Here is a 17,373-nt window from a genome sequence, read left to right as displayed (position 1 = left end):
TAAATTCACGAAGAAGCATTTAAATAAATGATACAAAAAAAAAGAAATGCACAAAAATTAATTAAAGCAAATTCACATTGGTTTGATTTGGTTCTGGGTAAGATTCACAATTACAATAAGAAAATGTCTGATCTTTTTAATAGATTTTAAATATTTCTTTTTATTGACTGTACAAAATAAAGAATTAGTAAATGATTTTTAGATGTACAACTCTAATACTTGGAGACATGGATTTGGGAATCTTCCCCTGAATCATTTTTGCATAAGTTGTGTTTGTTTAAATTGCTTTGCCTGGGTGCTGATCCCCAATCTATCTGCAATATTGACTTGCTCATCCTCAGGGAATTACTGGGGAGGGATGGGAATTATCAATTCTGTCAAGAAAAAAATGAAAATTTCTGAAAATACAATTAATATTGCTTGGGTAGTTGATCTATTTCTGATGAAACATCATTTTTTCCCAGGGAAAATACTGGGAATATAGTGAATATTGGATGTTGTTAATTACAAAACCGGAGTAATACTAATTTTAATTCTACATGTTGACTTGTTAAACCAAGCTTAATAAGCCTTATTTTTATACTGTATGAAATCATTATTTTTTTTCTTTCTTCCTTCAGGAAATTCAATAAAATTACAAAGTTCATAGAGGAAAATAAAGAAAAATTCACTCAGTTGGATTTGCAGGATGTGAAAGTGAGGGAGAATCTCAAACATGCCAAGAGCAAGGCTAAAAAACTGGAGAAGCAGCTTCAAAAGGACAAGGAAAAGGTAAAGGGGATGGATCAGCTGGATTGGCTTGGAAAATCCAAGTGGACAGAACTTGGAAAAGTTCTGTTAATTGTGGGAGAAAATGGGAAGGGCACAGAGAAGGTGGAAAACTGGGGTTGGAATTGTTTTAATGAGTTATTTGAGGTCATTAAATCTGCCCCAGGTTTTGTTTGCTAATCCCTGACTGCAGTGATCACTCCATGAATGGAGTTAATTCGTGGATCTGTGCCATCCACTTGGTCAGTGAAGCTGTTGGGATGCCTTTGGATCGAGGAGGGGTTCAGGAATTGCTGTCCCAGTGGGAGAGGAGGTTCAAAGTGCTTTCCTGTGCAGGTGGAGGAACTGAAGAACGTCCCCGCCACGAGCGCCAAAGCCATCGAGGACGCCACGGCCAAGAAGGAGCTGCTGGCAAAGGACAAGGACAAGGAGGAGGCCAAGCTCAGGCAGGTCCTGGCCAGCCTGCAGGAGGAGACCAAGGGAATTCAGAAGGAAAAAGAGGTTTGGACAAGCAGGAATTACCCACCTGCTTTAACTTCACTCTTCTAAAGGAAACCCGCACCAGGTGCTTCATAATCTATTTATTGAAAATTCCACTGTTCCTTAGTTCAGAGGAGCTCAGTGGGAAATTAATCTTAAATTAATAATTACACCTAAACTCTTGGCTGCTTTTTGAGTGCTCAAGCATCATCAAGTAGCTCATTCATAGATTTAATATGAATTATACACTCTGACTTTCTGCCACCAAAACATTTAAGCCACTTAAATAAATAAAGATGTTCTGGAATGATCTGTTCCCAGCCTTTCCCACACCATCTGTGAATTAATGGACAACTCCTTTAACATTTGGTCATTGGTGGTGGTGTTGTTCAGTACCTGGAGGCTGGAAATTTATCCTGTAAATTTGCAGGGTTCTTTTCTGTCCTTGAAAACATGGATTCTCCATGGATTTGAGCTGTAATTTAGCTCAGTGTGTAGTGCTCCTCCCACCTTTGAGAAAACCATAAAAGCTTGTATGGAAGTGCTCTGGGAGAACTCCCTGAAGTTCTTTATAATTAGGAAAAGCCTTGTTAAGCCATTAATTAACGAAGAAATGCTGCTTCTCCCAGAGAACAGGAGCATTTCCTGCTGCCAGGGCTGGAAAAGCACATCCCATTTCCCCATGCCTTTGCCCAGCTGAGGGGCTGAGCTGTCCTGGGTGTTCCTGCAGGGCAAGGAGAAGGAGCTGATGGAGTTCAGCAAGGAGGTGACCGAGGCCCGGTCCAGCATGGAGCTCGCGCAGTCGGAGCTGGAGCTGTACCTGAGCAGGTACAACTCGGCTGTGGCTCGCCTCAGCCAGGCTCAGGAGGCCCTGCAGAGCACCTCCAACACCCTGAAGGAAAGGAAAGCTGCCATCAGAGACATCGCTGGGAAACTGCCCCAGGCTGAGCAGCAGCTCAAGGAGGTGAGACTTGACTTTGCCACTTCATTTGGAGTCACACACAAAGCAAAGGCCCGCTCCTCTCTTTGGCAATAATCATGGTGAAAATAAACCATGACCCACCTCCTCCAAAACAACTCGAGAAAATACTGGATTTCAAACTTAGTTTGTTAAGCCAATGTTGACTTCAGTTAAATCCTACATATCCCTGCAAGGGAATAGATTTCACACTGAGATGTGGCTGCATTCCTGAGCCTTCTTCAGGGTGCTGAGGCCCTGGCACAGGATGCCCAGAGGAGCTGGGGCTGCCCCTGGATCCCTGGCAGTGCCCAAGGCCAGGCTGGACAGGGCTTGGAGCAGCCTGGGATAGGGGAAGCTGTCCCTGATATGGCAGGGGTGGCACTGGGGGAGCTTTAATGTCCCTCCCAACCCAAAAACCATTCTTTGAATTTAATTTCTTGCTCCTCAATCATTCCCCAAAGAACAAACAGAAGACTCCCTGAATCCAGTAGATTTCGGGAGGCTGAGCTAATGTCTTTGAACCCCCAGAAAGAGGATGCTCTGGAGAAGCTGGGAAGGGAAGAATCTGGGGCCAAGGATCTCCTGCGAAACCTGCGCCGAAAAGTAGAAGAAGCCAAAAGCTCTTTAGCACAAAGTCGCAGCCGAGGAAAAGTGCTCGAGGCTCTGCTCCAGCAGAAGAAATGTGGGAATATTCCTGGGCTCTATGGAAGGCTGGTAAGATCTAGAAGGCTGTTAAGAGTTTTAGTGTTGAACTTTCGAGGAACTGAAAGGTGTTCCTGTGATGAAGTGTGGGATGCATCACTTCCCTGGCATTAGGAATTTGGGGAGCAGAGCTGTAAATCCTGTGGACTTGCTGTAAAATCAAACATTTTTCAGTTCTTTCCAAGCAACTTTGGTTTAAAGTCCTGAAAATTCAGAGCTGAGTTTTTCATTCCTGTTGCACAGCAGTGTAATTGTAAAAATGCTGGTTTTGTATTCTGCTGTTTTTTGTCTAAAGAGAATTACCTCTGCTTCAGAAAAATCAGTTTATTCCGATTTTAAAAAGTGCATTCATGGATTTACTGGGACAGAACTCAAAGAGCAGCTCAGGTGCCAGCTAATCAGTGTTTGCCCCTGAATGCTCAGGGAGACCTGGGAGCCATCGATGACAAGTACGACGTGGCCATTTCCTCATCGTGTGGAGCCTTGGATCACATTGTTGTGGACACCATCGACACCGCCCAGGCCTGTGTGAACTTCCTGAAGGCTGGAAGGATTGGAGTTGCCACCTTTATAGCCCTGGACAAGGTGAGTCCCACCCTTGGGAAAACAAATCATTTTACTGTTAATTGCAGTCTAATTACATAGAATAACGGAATGACCTCAATATTTATCCCAAAGATTCATTCCTTGATTTCCTTTGTGGGTGTAGATGGCTGTGTGGGAAAAGGAAATGAAGAAAATCCCAACTCCTGAGAACGCCCCACGGCTCTTTGACCTGGTGAAGGTGGAGGACCCAAAGGTTCGCCTGGCGTTCTACTTCGCTCTCAGGAACACTCTGGTGGCCAAAAACCTGGAGGAAGCCACCAGAATAGCATTCCAAAAGGAGAAAAGGTGGAGGGTGGTAACCCTGCAGGGACAAATCATCGAGGTGTCAGGTACTGGAGCTCCACTGGAAGCACTTAGCAGGCAATATCGAAGTCTGGGGAGTTCTCTGACCTCTTTTCATCCCTTTTTCTGTAGGAACCATGACTGGTGGGGGAGGAAAAGTCATGAAGGGCAGAATGGGCTCCTCAGTTGTGATGGATATCTCAGAAGAAGAGGTGAGTACATCACAGAAATGGAATTCCAGCAGAATTCCTTCCTTCAGGCAGTTCTGACACACACATGCCTTTCAAAGCAGCTTGATCAGGAGCAAGCTGGGATGGAAGAGAATTCCAAAGGTTACAAAGCCAAAATTCCCAGTGTTTTCACAGGTTATATATGATGCTTTGAAGCGCATCAGGGATAAGAGGGTTGTCATTGGCAGGGGCTGCCCAGGGAGGTTTGGAGTCCCCTTCCCTGGAGGGGGCACTTGGTGCTCTGGGCTGGGGACAGGGTGGTGACCAGGCACAGGCTGGACTCCGTGGTCCTGGAGGGCTTTTCCAGCCTCAGGAATTCTGGGATTCTGGGTTTGTTCTCAGCCCAGCCCATTCTCACAGTGCTCCTTTTGATAGCTTGGACACCATTTTGGCAGAGCAGGATACAGTTAGCTTTTCCTTCCTAATTCCATTTAGGTTTTAATCTGGAGCTGCTCCTCTTCTTGTTTCTTGCTGGCAGAGCTGATGTTCCCAGCACTCAGACTCCCCAAGCTGAAGTTTTTACTCCACTTTCTCCTGTGTTTTAAGAGCTGCTGAGCACAGAAATGAGCCCTGGCTTGGTTCTGTCGTGGTGACACCAGTAAATAACCCTCTCATTCTGTGTAGATCAGCAAAATGGAATCCCAGCTGCAGAAGGATTCCAAAAGAGCCGTGCAGTGTGAGGAGGAGAAATCCCAGCTTGAGGAAGCCATAAGGAAACTGCAGCAGGACATTCGGGAAATGAGGAACACCTCGGAGAAGTACACAGCGAGTATCCAGGTGAGAATTCCTGAGCCCTTCCCAGCCTCAGCCCCACACAGGCCTGCCTGGGGCCAAGCAGTTTCCAAGGACAAGATTCCAGCCCAGTTTTGTGTTCTCTGCAGGGTTTTTCTGAACAAGAAATTGATCTCAAAAATCAAACCAAGGAACTCGAAGCCAACGTCGCTGCTGCTGCCCCAGACAAAACCAAACAGAAGGAGCTGGAAAAAGTCCTTGAGGGTTATAAAAAAGGTACATTTTGTGGAGAGGAGATTAGAGATAAATAATCTCCTCTAGCATTAGAGGAAGGAATGGGTTTGGGTTTGTGCTTCAGTTCCCTGTCTTGGTTTAGGACCTCGTTTTTCTAAGGTCTTGCTGGAGATCACAGAGTAAAACCCCTTTTCTTTGTGATTGCTCAAGTTTCAGTCATTTCAGTCATCATGACATTTCAGTCAAGCTAAAGATTGATTTCAGTAGTTTGTGTCTTTGCTTGGATTTTTGTGGTTGTATCACACATTCATAGGGAAACTTAGTTTAATTAGGGGTAAGAATTGTTAATGAGGAGGTAATGATAAAAAAGTCAAGTGAAGGTTTTTTGCCAGGCTCTGCCAGTAGTCTGTAATATAAATCCCTGTATTCTTTGTGGGAACACATCCCTTTTGTGCAGCCATGCTGAGCAGGAACAGGAGCCTACACAGTTACACCAAATCCTGGGAAATCCTGGTGGCCAGTTCTTAAAATTGAATTTTTGAGCATCTTCCCATTAATTAAATGCAAAGAATGAACTTGGAGAAACTTCTAATGCACCACCTCATGTATTTAAATACTCTGTGTACATTAACTGATCCCTGCTGCGTGTTTTTTATGGCAGGAGAGCTTTGGTAGAGCAGGGGCAGAAAGCAGTGGGTAGATTTTGATATTTGTCACAGTTAAACTCATCATTTGTCACAGCATAGAGAAGATGTGCAGTTTTCAGTAGAGGAACAGAGCAGAGCTTCTGTCTGGTATCGTTTTCATCACTTTATCCCTCCAATCCTGCTGTCCATGAGCAGCCCCAGGGCTGGCACCCCGCCCTGAACTCCCCTTTCCCATGGACAGATTACGAGCGCGTGGCTGAGAAGGCCAAGAAGATGGAGGAGGAGGTGAAACGACTGCACCAGCTCATCATGGACACCAACAACCAGAAACTGAAGGCTCAGCAGGACAAAATTGATAAAATTGACAAGGAAATAGATGAATGTTCCTCAGCCATCACCAAGGCCCAGGTGGCAGCCAGGACTGCAGACAGGTACAGCACGGGGAGCCTCAGGCTGGAGCTGCACTCACTCAGTGCCTGTGCTAAGGTGGGGCTCAGGGAGGGAAAGGGAAGTAAAATTTTGTAGTTTTTAAGAATTTAAAAGTCACATTTAATCAGTATTTCTCCAGTATTTGTCTGAATTGTTTCTCTAATATTGCCTAAACTGCAACACTCAGGATAAAGTCCAAAACAGCACTGGAATGGATGTGCAGGAGCAGTTCAGATCTGAAGGGACTGGTTTTATTAGGAGACCTAATATCAGGAAATAAAATGGGATCTAGTTTTTATGGGAGCTCACCTTTCCATAGAGATTCCAAACTCTGAAAGAAGAGATGGAGTCATTTAGTGAAGCCTGGCTGCTGAGGAAGACAACTTTGTTTTCCTTGGATCCCTCTGGAGTGCGAGAGTTGGTGCCTAAAGCAGCACTTCCCCCTTGTCAGTGAGATTGTGCTCCTGGATTATTTCCTGTGAGTGCACAAAGATCCCTGTCCCTGGGCAGGAACCTGAAGAAATCCGAGGAGGCTCTGCAGCGCACAGAGAAGGAGATGGAAGACAATGAGAAGGAAATGAAGAACTTGGCAGCAGAGCTGACAACGCTGGAGGACAAAGCCACCGAGGTGATGAACGAGTGCAGGAACGCTGAGGTGAGTCCTGGGACCACTCTGGGCTCCAGGGAAATGAGGGAGAGGAGTTAAATCCTCCCTGTATCCCACTGACATCCCATTCTCTCTGCAGAGCAACCAGGCCGTGGCAGTGGTGTATTTTTATATTTTATACTCACCTGAAAATTTATCCTGACCCAGTTTAGGAAAAAACTTAACACTGAGTCTCCCCAGAGAAACTGCTGGGTTTAAAAGTTGCTTAAACATAAAATTTTTTCAGTTATGTGGGATTTTAGTTTCCCATCTAGAGTTCTGTGAGAGAGGGAAAACCAGGATGGTTGAAATACTTTCAAATAAATCTTAAGATTTGATGTCTTTTCTCTAATTAGCTAAAAATGAGTGTAGGACCCATTTGATTCAGATCTGGAATGAAAATACAAACTTGCAGCATTTTCTCAGTCATTCCAGAATTCAGGGATCAGTTATAAATCCAAGAATATTTATTTGTTTCCATCAGTAGCCATGAGTAAATTAAACAAAAACAGACTTTTTACCCAAAAAAGGGGCAGCATTTTTGTAGGTAATTGATTAATGCCCTTTTTGGGGACATTTGCCATTTTTCTATTCAGGAAGCTTTGCCAGCAGTGCAGGAGGAGCAGAAGAATTTAGTGGAGGAGATGAAAACGATTCGGGATGCTGAACATGCCCTTCAAAGTGAAGCTCTGAGCATCAAGCTGAAAATTGAACAAATCGACAGCCACATTTCCACCCACCAGGGAAAGGTTAAATTCTGGCAAAAAGAGGTACAAAAGCTTCCTAAAACTTAAATCAGGGATCTGTGGGTTTGGGTTGGGAGGGACCTTAAAGCTCATCAGGGACACCTTCCACTATCCCAGGTTGCTCCAAGCCCTGTCCTTGCCTTGGGCACTTCCAGGGACCCAGGGGCAGCCACAGCTTCTCTGTGGATCTCAGGATGAACTCATCAACATCCCCTTAGAAAACAGGATTTGGGTGCAAATTCCTCTTCAGATCACAGCTTATTTCTGGATATGCAGGAGCAGGCTCATAGGCTAAAGGGTTATTTATTCTCTTTTTCACACCATATTTTAAAGGGACTTGTGGGAAGAACCTTGTTTGGAGAAGCTTCCCTGTACCAATCCAGAAAAAACTCATTTTAAAACAGCTCCAGGTGTTTGTTCAAGGTTTCCATCCCCTGGGTTTTACATTGCAGATCTCCAAGTTATCCCTGCACCCCATCGAGGGCCAGGCCCCCGAGGAGCTGCGGGTGCTGAGCGAGGAGGAGCTGGAGGCGCTGCACGAGCCCGACGCGCTCAGCAAGAAAATCGCTCTGCTGGAGGCACAGCGGCAGCAGCTCCGGCCCAACCTGGGCACCATCGCCGAGTACAGGAACAAGGTACAGCCCTGGGGGGACAGCCAGCCCTGGGGGGACATCCCAGCCCTGGGGGGACAGCCAGCCCTGGGGGGACAACCAGCCCTGGGGGGACATCCCAGCCCTGGAGGGAACAACCAGCCCTGGGGGGACATCCCAGCCCTGGGGGGACATCCCAGCCCTGGGGGAACAACCAGCCCTGGGGGGACATCCCAGCCCTGGGGGGAACAACCCAGCCCTGGGCATTCCAGAAAAACAGCCCCATGTCCTCCTCCTTCCTTTTGGAAGCCTGGAATTTGGCTGTTCTTGTTAGCAGCTCATCCTTAGCCAAGGTGAAAGTTGTTTCTAGGAGCTTGCACACTGCCTTTATCAGGTGACAAGTTCCTGGGTGATCTTGAAGTTTTTTCCAACCTAAATAATTCCATGATTCTCCTGGGAATGTTTATTTAATAGAGTCAACTATTCATAGCCAAGGCAGACACACAATATTGGGATTTTTCCCTCCTCACATCACTAACTGAACCATTTAACAGATGAAATACTTTTTATTTTGACACAGGTTTGGTTTTTTGTTTTCCCTCAGCAGCAGAGAAGGGAAAAGAAGGACAATTTGGGGGTTTTGTTTTAGGGTTGTTAGCCCAGCTGAGGAAAGGGAATGTTCAAATGGTAGGAAAAGTGGTTTAAATTCAAAACAGAGGAGACAGCTGCTCTAAGTGCCCTTGGGTTGTTTGCCCCTGCAGGAAGAGCTGTACCTGAAGCACGTGGAAGAACTGGACAACATCACCAGCGAGAGGGACAAATTCAGAGAGGCCTTTGAAGAGCTCAGGAAACAGAGGCTGAATGAATTCATGGCAGGATTTAATGTCATCACCAACAAGCTGAAGGAGAACTACCAGATGCTCACGCTGGGAGGGGATGCTGAGCTGGAGCTTGTGGACAGTCTGGATCCCTTCTCAGAGGGAATCATGTTCAGGTTTTCAAAATACTTTATATTCTATTAGTTTTTAATCATCATAGTCCTTTTCTCAACCTGTTTTTAAAGTAAATTTCCACTGGTCATCAGTGAACCAAGACAGGCTCAATGTGGGCAGTGACAGAAACCACAACTTTTTAGCTCTCAGTTTCATTTCTTTCTCCTGGAGAAAGAGGAACTAAAGCAGTTGGAAAGCTTTGAACTCATTTCCCAGCACTTGATTCCCAGGTCAGTTCATCCTGCCGAGGGAACGCTGGCAGTGTTCAGTCAGAAATGCTGCCAGGATAAGTGCACTCACTGGGAGCTGAGCTGGGAAAGGCAGCGTGCCGTGGGGCTGAGACCCTGCAGGAACAGCCCCTGCCACCTGCTGAGCTCAGGCAAAGATCAGAATTCCTCACAGACACAGCTCTTGCTCTGTTCCAGTGTCCGGCCTCCCAAGAAAAGCTGGAAGAAAATCTTCAACCTGTCAGGAGGAGAGAAGACCCTGAGCTCCCTGGCCCTGGTGTTTGCCCTTCACCACTACAAACCCACCCCGCTGTATTTCATGGACGAGATCGACGCCGCCCTCGACTTCAAGAACGTCTCCATCGTAGCATTTTACATCTATGTGAGTTCCCCATGGCCTCATCTCCCTGAAATGGGCCCTCCTCCCCCAGAAGGGACAAAGTGGCCACACAAAGGCAGATTTAAGGTCTGCAGTTTCCCTCTGGAGCACACAGAGACTTCCCCAAAACCATCAGCTGTTGTCAGACTACACAGCTTTAGCTGCTCCTGATGGCTTCACCATTTTCCCATTTATACTTCCATGTCATTCCTATCAGTGTCTTTGATCTCTGTCTTAATTAGTGGTAATTAATTCTATTCATGCCTTTAAAACTTCCGCCCTCACCATATTTAATCAAAGCAAAGCCCTTACACAGCTCCAGTTCAGGTAATTAAACATTGAATATTCAGACTTGTTATTAATTGCAGTTTTAGAAGCAGGTGGCAAAGATTAGGAGCAGCTCCTTCAGATTAGGGAAACACTTGGAAGTTCCCTTCCTGCAGCTGCAGTTTCAAACCTGGCTTTGTGTGCCACACCAGGACAGAGGGAATTTTGGGAATGCCAGGCACTAACACAAATCACTTCTGTTTCAGGAACAAACCAGGAACGCCCAGTTCATCATCATCTCCCTGCGGAACAACATGTTTGAGATTGCAGACAGATTAATTGGGATTTATAAAACCCAAAACACCACCAAAAGTGTGGCCACCAACCCCAAAATCCTGGCTGTGAAAGGACTGAAGGAACTTGGTCTCCCTGAGTGCAGCGTAGCCCAAAAATAGGGAGGAAGCAAATTCCAGCCCATGGCTGCTGTTTATTTTTGTGTGATCTCAATTTGTATTGTAGACTTCGTTTTGTTTTATAAATTTTGTAAAAAAATTATATTCTTAATATAAACCCAGCCTCAATAAATTCCACTTTTTTGAATATCATGTAAAAATTGAGGAAAGGGAGATGAAAATAGAGTTCATGGGATTTACCAGGGGGCAGGGGCAGCACCAAAGACCCAGACAGCAATTTAAGGGATTTTTACTATAATGTAAAACTGCCAAGAGTGACAGGAGAAGCTCAGCAATGCACCTGATCTTTGGCAAAGAATTCCAGGAGGATGTTAAGGACCAAATTCCCAAGTTGTGGATTGAGGCAAAACTCTCCTCACCTTAATTGGATCAAAACTTTAGTTCAAGGGAAATCCATGCAAAACAGGAAAGGAAGGATAGAGAAACAGAACAAGTGTAGAGCTTTAACAGCTTTTAAGTAGAAATTGAAGATAATGCTGGATTGCTGCACTAGGATTTCAGTTTAATTGAAGCAGGAAGAATTGTTCTGCACGACTCCAGAGCTCGGGCAGAAGTGAGGCACAGCTCTCTCACTCTGTCCTGCAGGCAGAGGCAGGAATCCTGATAAATCTGCAGCAGGAATTCCCAGAGACACTCCAGAGGAGCCAGGATGGTGCCAGGTGAGATTTCCTCGTGCCATTACCACACAAGTGAGATCAGGATCAGCAGAAGAATGAAAAGTTTGGTTCAGTAAGAGCAGCCCAGGGTGCAGATGGCGCCGTTTGCTTTCCGGAGCGTTGGTTTTTGTGAGCCAGGTGGAGCTTTGGGGTGGGAATCCCGTGGAGCTGCCTGAGTTCAGTTTTACCCCACGTGTCCTGCAGCACATTCTCCATCCTCAGATGGGTCTCCACAGGCTCAGGCTCTGGGAGTTGCTTCATTCTGAGAGTGTGGAGCTGCAGCTGCAGCCTGTCCAGCTTCTCCAGGAAAAGCAGCAGGGACTCCTCCTGAACAGCTGAATGCAGCTCCTTTAACTCTTCTAACTTCACTTCTTCCACCTCCTCCATGAGGAAATGGTGGAATCTCATTTCTCTGAGATGCAGCTGCCCAGCTCATCCAGCACACTCAGCAGAGCTGCTTTTTCCTGCTCCAAGGCATCACCAAGCTCCTTAAACCAGCACAGCACGGCTTCCCTGGCGCTCTGCAGGGCACTCTGGCACCGTGTGTCTGCTGCTGCAGCCTGTGGGAGCACACAAACACCTTGGAGCGATCCATCAGCTCCTGCAGGAGCTGTCCCTCAGCCTCCCTGGCTCTCCTGGAGGAGCTCTGGAGTCCATCGATGCTGAGGCTCCCCAGCCACAGGTCCTGCAGCAGGAAATGTTCAGAGGCTGCCGGGGGTGAGCCCTGCACGTCCCGCGGCTCCACCGAGATGTCACAGCACAGCTCAGCTCCTCCTCCAGCCTCTCCATGGCCTGCAGGGACACCACAAACAACAATCCATCTCTGCTCAGCCCCACGGCACAGTTCCTGAGCCAGAGAGCCCTCCCTCCGCACCTGGGGGGAACAGAAAGAGTGGAAGTGAGCAACGCTTCGAGCAGCTCAGCAAATTCCAAGCTGCACCAAGTATTCACCATCCCTATCCAACCCTTCAAATCCCAGGAAAATCTAACACCAGACACTGGTTACAGTGGGAAACAGCAGCAGAGTGGTAAAAGCCAGAAGTAGAATTTCTAAATAAGCTCAGAGCTATGGCAATTTTCTCCCACCAGGACTAACATTTTCAATGTGTAGAAAGAAGTACAGAAGAAGTACAGGAATTTTTTTCTCCCACTCGTTTCCAATGTTACTTTTGTAACATAAAATAGTTATAAGTGCATTTAACAGTCACATTTAGAAGCTCTCTCAGGGCTCTGGCACAGAAAGTCCAACTCAGCAGCCCTCACAGACAACACCACACCAGGAATTACTCCTTGAGTTACTTTACATAATTAATTTTCACTTTCCATCCAATGCAATGTTGCTTTTTTCTATTTCCCAGCTGAGTGAAATCACACTGCAAAGTCCCAAGTAACACTAACAGTATTTCCATAATAAATCATAATTCTGGTTTTCCTTCTGCTAAAAAATGGGGAAATTGGTACCAAATTCCCTTTTCTTTGTGCCAGACTTTCCTGCCCCCTTCATCAGTTGAAGTCAGTTCTGTGGACTTTGCTACACTGCAAAAAAGGAATTGTCAGAGCATTTAAGATCAAAGCCTGTTGATTTAGGGTCTGACCTGAGATGTGCAGCTGGGCTCAGGATGAGGGAAGGCAGGAGCTGACAGAGCCTCTGTTCTTTGGGAGTTAAACCAGCTCTGAGCACAGCAGCCTGTGCTGCTGGCACAGAAATAAGCCTGGCTTATCTCACTGGCTTAGCCAGGCTGGGCTCGGTTAAGGAGGGCAGCCTGGGCTGCTGACTCAGCCCCTGTGCTGAAATTGAGGTGAAATGAGGCCAGAGAATCAACTGTGATGTTTTATTTATGGCAGCAGGAGTTCCAGCTTTGAAGGAGAGGAAGGAAAGGGGTTGCAAAGAGGAAAAGCTCAGGATCAGCACCCAGGACTCACACTTGGAGGAGGGAAATTTCCTTCCTGGAGAACTCACATCACCTGAGCTGTGGAAAGGGTGAGAGAAAACATCAAACTGCCGAGGAGCTGTCTGCTGCCAGAAAAGCAAAGGAAAACCTTTACAGGAAGATTCTTGGCTGTGTCAGGAACGCCCTCAGCGCTGCAGGAGCAATGTCCCTCCCAGCACACGGAGCTGCCCTGCCCCAGGCCAGCCCCAGGCCGGGGAAATGACATTCCTGTTCCCCCAGAACACTCCCAGGCAAATCCCAGCCTGGATTTTGGCAGGAGTCCCCAGCTGGAGCAGCGGCCAAGGCCAAGGGGGACACCCTGCTCTGGGCACCTGCAGAGGGAACAGCGCTGGAGCTGCTTATTCATTCTTCATGTCCCATCTGATCTGCAGTGCTCACATTTGCTGTGGACACCCAGTGTTTTCCTGCTTTGTTCCACACAAAGTAAAAGGTGGAAATCCTGAAATTCAGTTTCATCCACCTCTGGCAGAGGAGGAAACGTTCATTTACTGATTTATTTCCACCCACAGACTGAACAGATCGGAAACAGACTGGGAACACAAGGGAGAGGACAGAGGAGACACCACAGAGTTCAGCAAAGAACAAAAGGTTTTCCAGGGGGAAAGAAAAGCAGCAGGAAGCTGGGAAACGCTGGCTTCATCTGCCAACAGCAGCAGGAAGCTGGGAAACGCTGGCTTCATCTGCCAACAGCAGCAGGAAGCTGGGAAACGCTGGTTTCATCTGCCAACAGCAGCAGGAAGCTGGGAAATGCTGGCATCATCTGCCACAGCACCCACGCCATCGGTGTCCAGGTAGAGAAGGAACTGCTCCTGGGACAATCCCAGCCCCATTCTGCTGTGAGAGATTAGAAGGGAATCTGGCATGGGATAAAGGCTGTGCCAGCCCTTCCTAAAGGCTCCTTAGGAACGAGAGCTGCCAGGCTCCTGCTGCTCTCCTGAAGCACTGAACCACTCAGAGCTGCTGACACAAACCAAGGCACAGCCGGGGATGTTCTCTGCTCTTAAATGGCAGAAAGGATTCAGTGCCAGCCCTGCCTTGGAAGAAATGCACAGCAATTTTCACTCAACTTTCACACTCTGCCTCAATCTCAGAGATTTTTCAAGACCACTATGGGCATCACTTCAATGAAGACGTTTACAATAGGAACTGATGTTGGTAATCTGAAAACCAAACTCAAAGCAGTAGAAACCCGGGCCAGGAGTTTGGTGATGTTTGTGGGTCTCTTCCAAGACCCCCAGGGTATTTTATGATTCTGTATCTCCTCCCTATCTTTCAATTCCGTTGCCAAGACTAACTCTGCATCCCTTCTAACCCTGGTAGTGAACATTTACCTGTTTTTCCCCGCACGGTCCCGGGCACTGGAGCCAGAGGCAGGAGCACACCTTGACCTGTCCCCCGCAGCTCCCGGACACCGGGGATCGGTGGCCGCCGTCCCTGCACGAGTGGCTGGGAAAAGGGATCCGTCCCCACCTGGACCTGCCGAGTCACAGCGACAGCAACAAACTGAAATGCCATAAAAGCGGTTCCGAACCCCGCCGTGCCCCGGGCCGGGCCCCTCGGGCTGCGGGAACCTCAGCACCCGCCTGGGCCCGGCCCGGGGAGCTCCGCCCGGCTCCGGAGCCCGGCCCGGGGAGCCCCGCCCGGCTCCGGAGCCCGGCCCGGGGAGCTCCGCCCGGCTCCGGAGCCCGGCCCGGGGAGCCCCGCCCGGCTCCGGAGCCGCTCTCGCCGCGGAATTCCCTGGAGTGGCAATGGGAGGGAGCGGGGGCGGGAGCGGGCGGAGCTGCGGGAGGGAGCGAGGGCCGGGACCGTCCCTCCCCCGGCCGGAGCGGGGCTTGCGGCGGAGCTCACCGGGAAGGGACCCAGCGGCAGGGAATCGCTGCAGGGCTCGGAGGGATGGAGGAGCGGGGATGGTTCCGATCCAGGAGGAGGAGCGGGGATGGTTCCGATCCAGAGGGGATGGAGGAGCGGGGATGGTTCTGATCCGGGACAGGATGGAGGAGCGGGGATGGTTCTGATCCAGAGGGGATGGAGGAGCGGGGATGGTCCCGATCCAGGAGGAGGAGCGGGGATGGTCCCGATCCAGAGGGGATGGAGGAGCGGGGATGGTTCTGATCCGGGACAGGATGGAGGAGCGGGGATGGTTCTGATCCAGGAGGGGATGGAGGAGCGGGGATGGTTCTGATCCCGGAGGAGGAGCGGGGATGGTTCCGATCCAGGACAGGATGGAGGAGCGGGGATGGTTCCGATCCAGGACAGGATGGAGGAGCGGGGATGGTTCCGATCCAGGACAGGATGGAGGAGCGGGGATGGTTCTGATCCAGGACAGGATGGAGGAGCGGGGATGGTTCCGATCCCGAGGGGATGGAGGAGCGGGGATGGTTCTGATCCGGAGGGGATGGAGGAGCGGGGATGGTTCTGATCCAGGAGGGGATGGAGGAGCGGGGATGGTTCTGATCCAGGAGGGGATGGAGGAGCGGGGATGGTTCTGATCCAGGACAGGATGGAGGAGCGGGGATGGTTCCGATCCCGGAGGAGGAGCCGCGTTCAGCCCCGCTCCGCTTCCAGCGCCCCGTTCCTCTCCAGAGCCCGGGAAAAATCCACCCTGAAGGTGGCAAACGGGAGACGCGGATCCTCCAGCGCACCTTGTGCTCCTGCGGCCGAAGCTCCAGGCCAGGGAAATTGAAATGATTTCGTCTTTTCTTTGAAGCTCGTTCATCTGCCTGGGCTGCCCAAGACAGCTGAGAGGTTTTTTAGGGTTTTCAGGACGCAGGGAACAGCTCCCACTGCCAGAGGTCAGGACTGGGTGGGATTTTGGGCAGGAATTCCGCCCTGGGAGGGTGAGCAAGCCCAGAGCTGCACCCAATGAAGGCTTTTCCCATATTCCACATTATTTTCTATTAATTTACAGTTCACTGAAGTTACTTTCAGCTGTTACAAAGTGAATTTGAAAGAGAAACAAAACTGACTGAACGTTGTGATGTAAATCATAATGCACCATCACCCAAAACTTACCTGAACAACTGTGTAGAGAATATTAAACAAATACCTGGGAAACAACTAGAATTACATTTCAAATAATAAAACCCCTCAAGCCCAAATCACAAATTTCCCAACACAACAGGAATATCTTGGGGGGAAAACGACAGGAGCAGAAAATCAGGGAGCTTTTACCATTAATTCACAGCGCTGAGAGTATTGAAATGGACAGTAAGAACACAAGTTGGTTTTCATCTCTTTTATGTACTTACATTAAGAATTCAAGATGAAGCAGCATTTCAAGTGCAAACTGCCATTCCAGGAATTAAATCTGTGATTAAACCCACAATCTGTGTTGCTGATAGGAATCCTGACCCCCATCAAATTACAAAACTTCTGGAACACGTTTAACAATAATTGGCATTTAAAGTTGCCCAAAATTGTTCCTTTTCTAGTAAGAGCAGCTTTTAGTGCTTTATATCAATTTAAAATTGAAAGTATTGACATTTTAATGACAACTTAAAGTCTTCCTCAGCTGTGGGGCACACCAAACCAGCAGGATAAACACAGGATTTCTAATGGATTGACTAAGCAAAAATGGGAATTATTTGATGGAAATGAAGATTTCCCAGTGATTCCCGTGTGTCCCCCGAGTTCCACTGGAGCAGTAGCTCCAGCTTACCCCGAGTTTGTAAACTTGACACGTTTGCAGCTACTAAGTTTCCTCTCACCAAGATTTGATCCAGATGCAGAATTCCTCTAATTGCTTCCAGCCTCAGGAGCAGCTTTCCTGCCAGGAATTTGGTGACACGCAGAGCTGAGGAAACATTTATAGTTAAAAGTGGTAAAAAGTCTCCCAGTTTTAATCTGAAGACATCCTAAAGTGAGGAATTGTCTCTGCCAGGGTTTCATTTGGTCACTAGCTGACTGTTCCATGCAGAAATTTGGATTTTTACCAGCCTGTCCCACTCCCAGAGCAGAAATTCCCAATTTACCTGGAATATCTGGGAAGGAGGATGGGATGAGGTCTGCCCAGGGAATGCTGGAAACAGCCAGGGATAATTCCAACTTTTCCCAATAAATCCCTTTCCACTCAGCTTCTTCTTCTTCCCAGATCCTAAAATTCCAGGGTAGCTGTTTTTTTCCTTAAAAGAAAAAATTCCCACCTGGCACAGCTGATTTGTGCATTCATTTTTGTCCTTTTAATACTTTAAATATTTTCCTATTTGCTCTCCTAAACTCAGATGAAAAGATAATTTCCTATTCCAAAGCAGAGTATATTATATATATATATAAATAGGATATTGATTATAATAGAGGATATTTTAATATAACTAACATATAAATATGGATGCAACATCCAAACTCAGTGATCAGTATTCCCAATTTTTTTCTTGT

At 47.9% G+C, this 17,373-nt stretch overlaps 2 protein-coding genes and 1 long non-coding RNA gene across 12 annotated transcripts in view; 1 reads left to right on the top strand and 2 right to left on the bottom strand.

Annotated features, from left to right (window-relative positions):
- The window catches only part of SMC4 (structural maintenance of chromosomes 4), a 28,089-nt gene extending 17,558 nt beyond the window's left edge, over nucleotides 1-10,531 (top strand). For all 10 annotated transcript variants that reach the window (XM_086843821.1, XM_086843816.1, XM_086843817.1 and 7 more), the window contains 16 exons: nucleotides 621-771; nucleotides 1,105-1,269; nucleotides 1,979-2,212; nucleotides 2,738-2,923; nucleotides 3,335-3,496; nucleotides 3,621-3,846; nucleotides 3,932-4,011; nucleotides 4,654-4,806; nucleotides 4,911-5,037; nucleotides 5,884-6,073; nucleotides 6,582-6,726; nucleotides 7,314-7,487; nucleotides 7,916-8,098; nucleotides 8,815-9,047; nucleotides 9,471-9,654; nucleotides 10,185-10,531. In XM_086843821.1, the coding sequence (XP_086699947.1) occupies nucleotides 621-771; nucleotides 1,105-1,269; nucleotides 1,979-2,212; nucleotides 2,738-2,923; nucleotides 3,335-3,496; nucleotides 3,621-3,846; nucleotides 3,932-4,011; nucleotides 4,654-4,806; nucleotides 4,911-5,037; nucleotides 5,884-6,073; nucleotides 6,582-6,726; nucleotides 7,314-7,487; nucleotides 7,916-8,098; nucleotides 8,815-9,047; nucleotides 9,471-9,654; nucleotides 10,185-10,373 (2,782 nt within the window). In that variant the 3' untranslated portion in view covers nucleotides 10,374-10,531. The remainder of the gene's footprint in view (nucleotides 1-620; nucleotides 772-1,104; nucleotides 1,270-1,978; nucleotides 2,213-2,737; nucleotides 2,924-3,334; nucleotides 3,497-3,620; nucleotides 3,847-3,931; nucleotides 4,012-4,653; nucleotides 4,807-4,910; nucleotides 5,038-5,883; nucleotides 6,074-6,581; nucleotides 6,727-7,313; nucleotides 7,488-7,915; nucleotides 8,099-8,814; nucleotides 9,048-9,470; nucleotides 9,655-10,184) is intronic.
- LOC111933289 (uncharacterized) lies at nucleotides 8,600-15,715 on the bottom strand. The gene is made up of 2 exons (XM_086844163.1): nucleotides 14,331-15,715; nucleotides 8,600-11,921 (listed from the first exon to the last, which is right to left on the bottom strand). Exons 1-2 carry the CDS (start codon nucleotides 15,713-15,715, stop codon nucleotides 11,642-11,644), a joined length of 1,665 nt encoding a protein of 554 aa, XP_086700289.1. The 3' UTR covers nucleotides 8,600-11,641.
- Nucleotides 15,716-16,219: 504 nt separating this feature from the next.
- LOC111933290 (uncharacterized) lies at nucleotides 16,220-16,792 on the bottom strand. Its single transcript, XR_002866618.2, has 2 exons — nucleotides 16,707-16,792; nucleotides 16,220-16,306 (listed from the first exon to the last, which is right to left on the bottom strand). It is a non-coding gene; the product is annotated as an uncharacterized LOC111933290 (long non-coding RNA).
- Nucleotides 16,793-17,373: the final 581 nt, after the last annotated feature.

Source organism: Cyanistes caeruleus, chromosome 10, assembly GCF_971803275.1.
Source record: "Cyanistes caeruleus chromosome 10, bCyaCae1.hap1.1, whole genome shotgun sequence".
NCBI classification, from domain to species: Eukaryota; Metazoa; Chordata; class Aves; order Passeriformes; family Paridae; genus Cyanistes; species Cyanistes caeruleus.
This window is presented reverse-complemented; position numbering and strand designations above follow the sequence as displayed.

Coding starts and splice junctions, on each gene's coding strand:
- LOC111933289 (XM_086844163.1), bottom strand. CDS start 15,715: ATGAACGAGCTTCAAAGAAAAGACGAAATCATTTCAATTTCCCTGGCC. Junction 11,922..14,330: donor GACCGTGCGGGGAAAAACAG/GTAAATGTTCAC, acceptor TGTTCCCCCCAG/GTGCGGAGGGAGGGCTCTCT.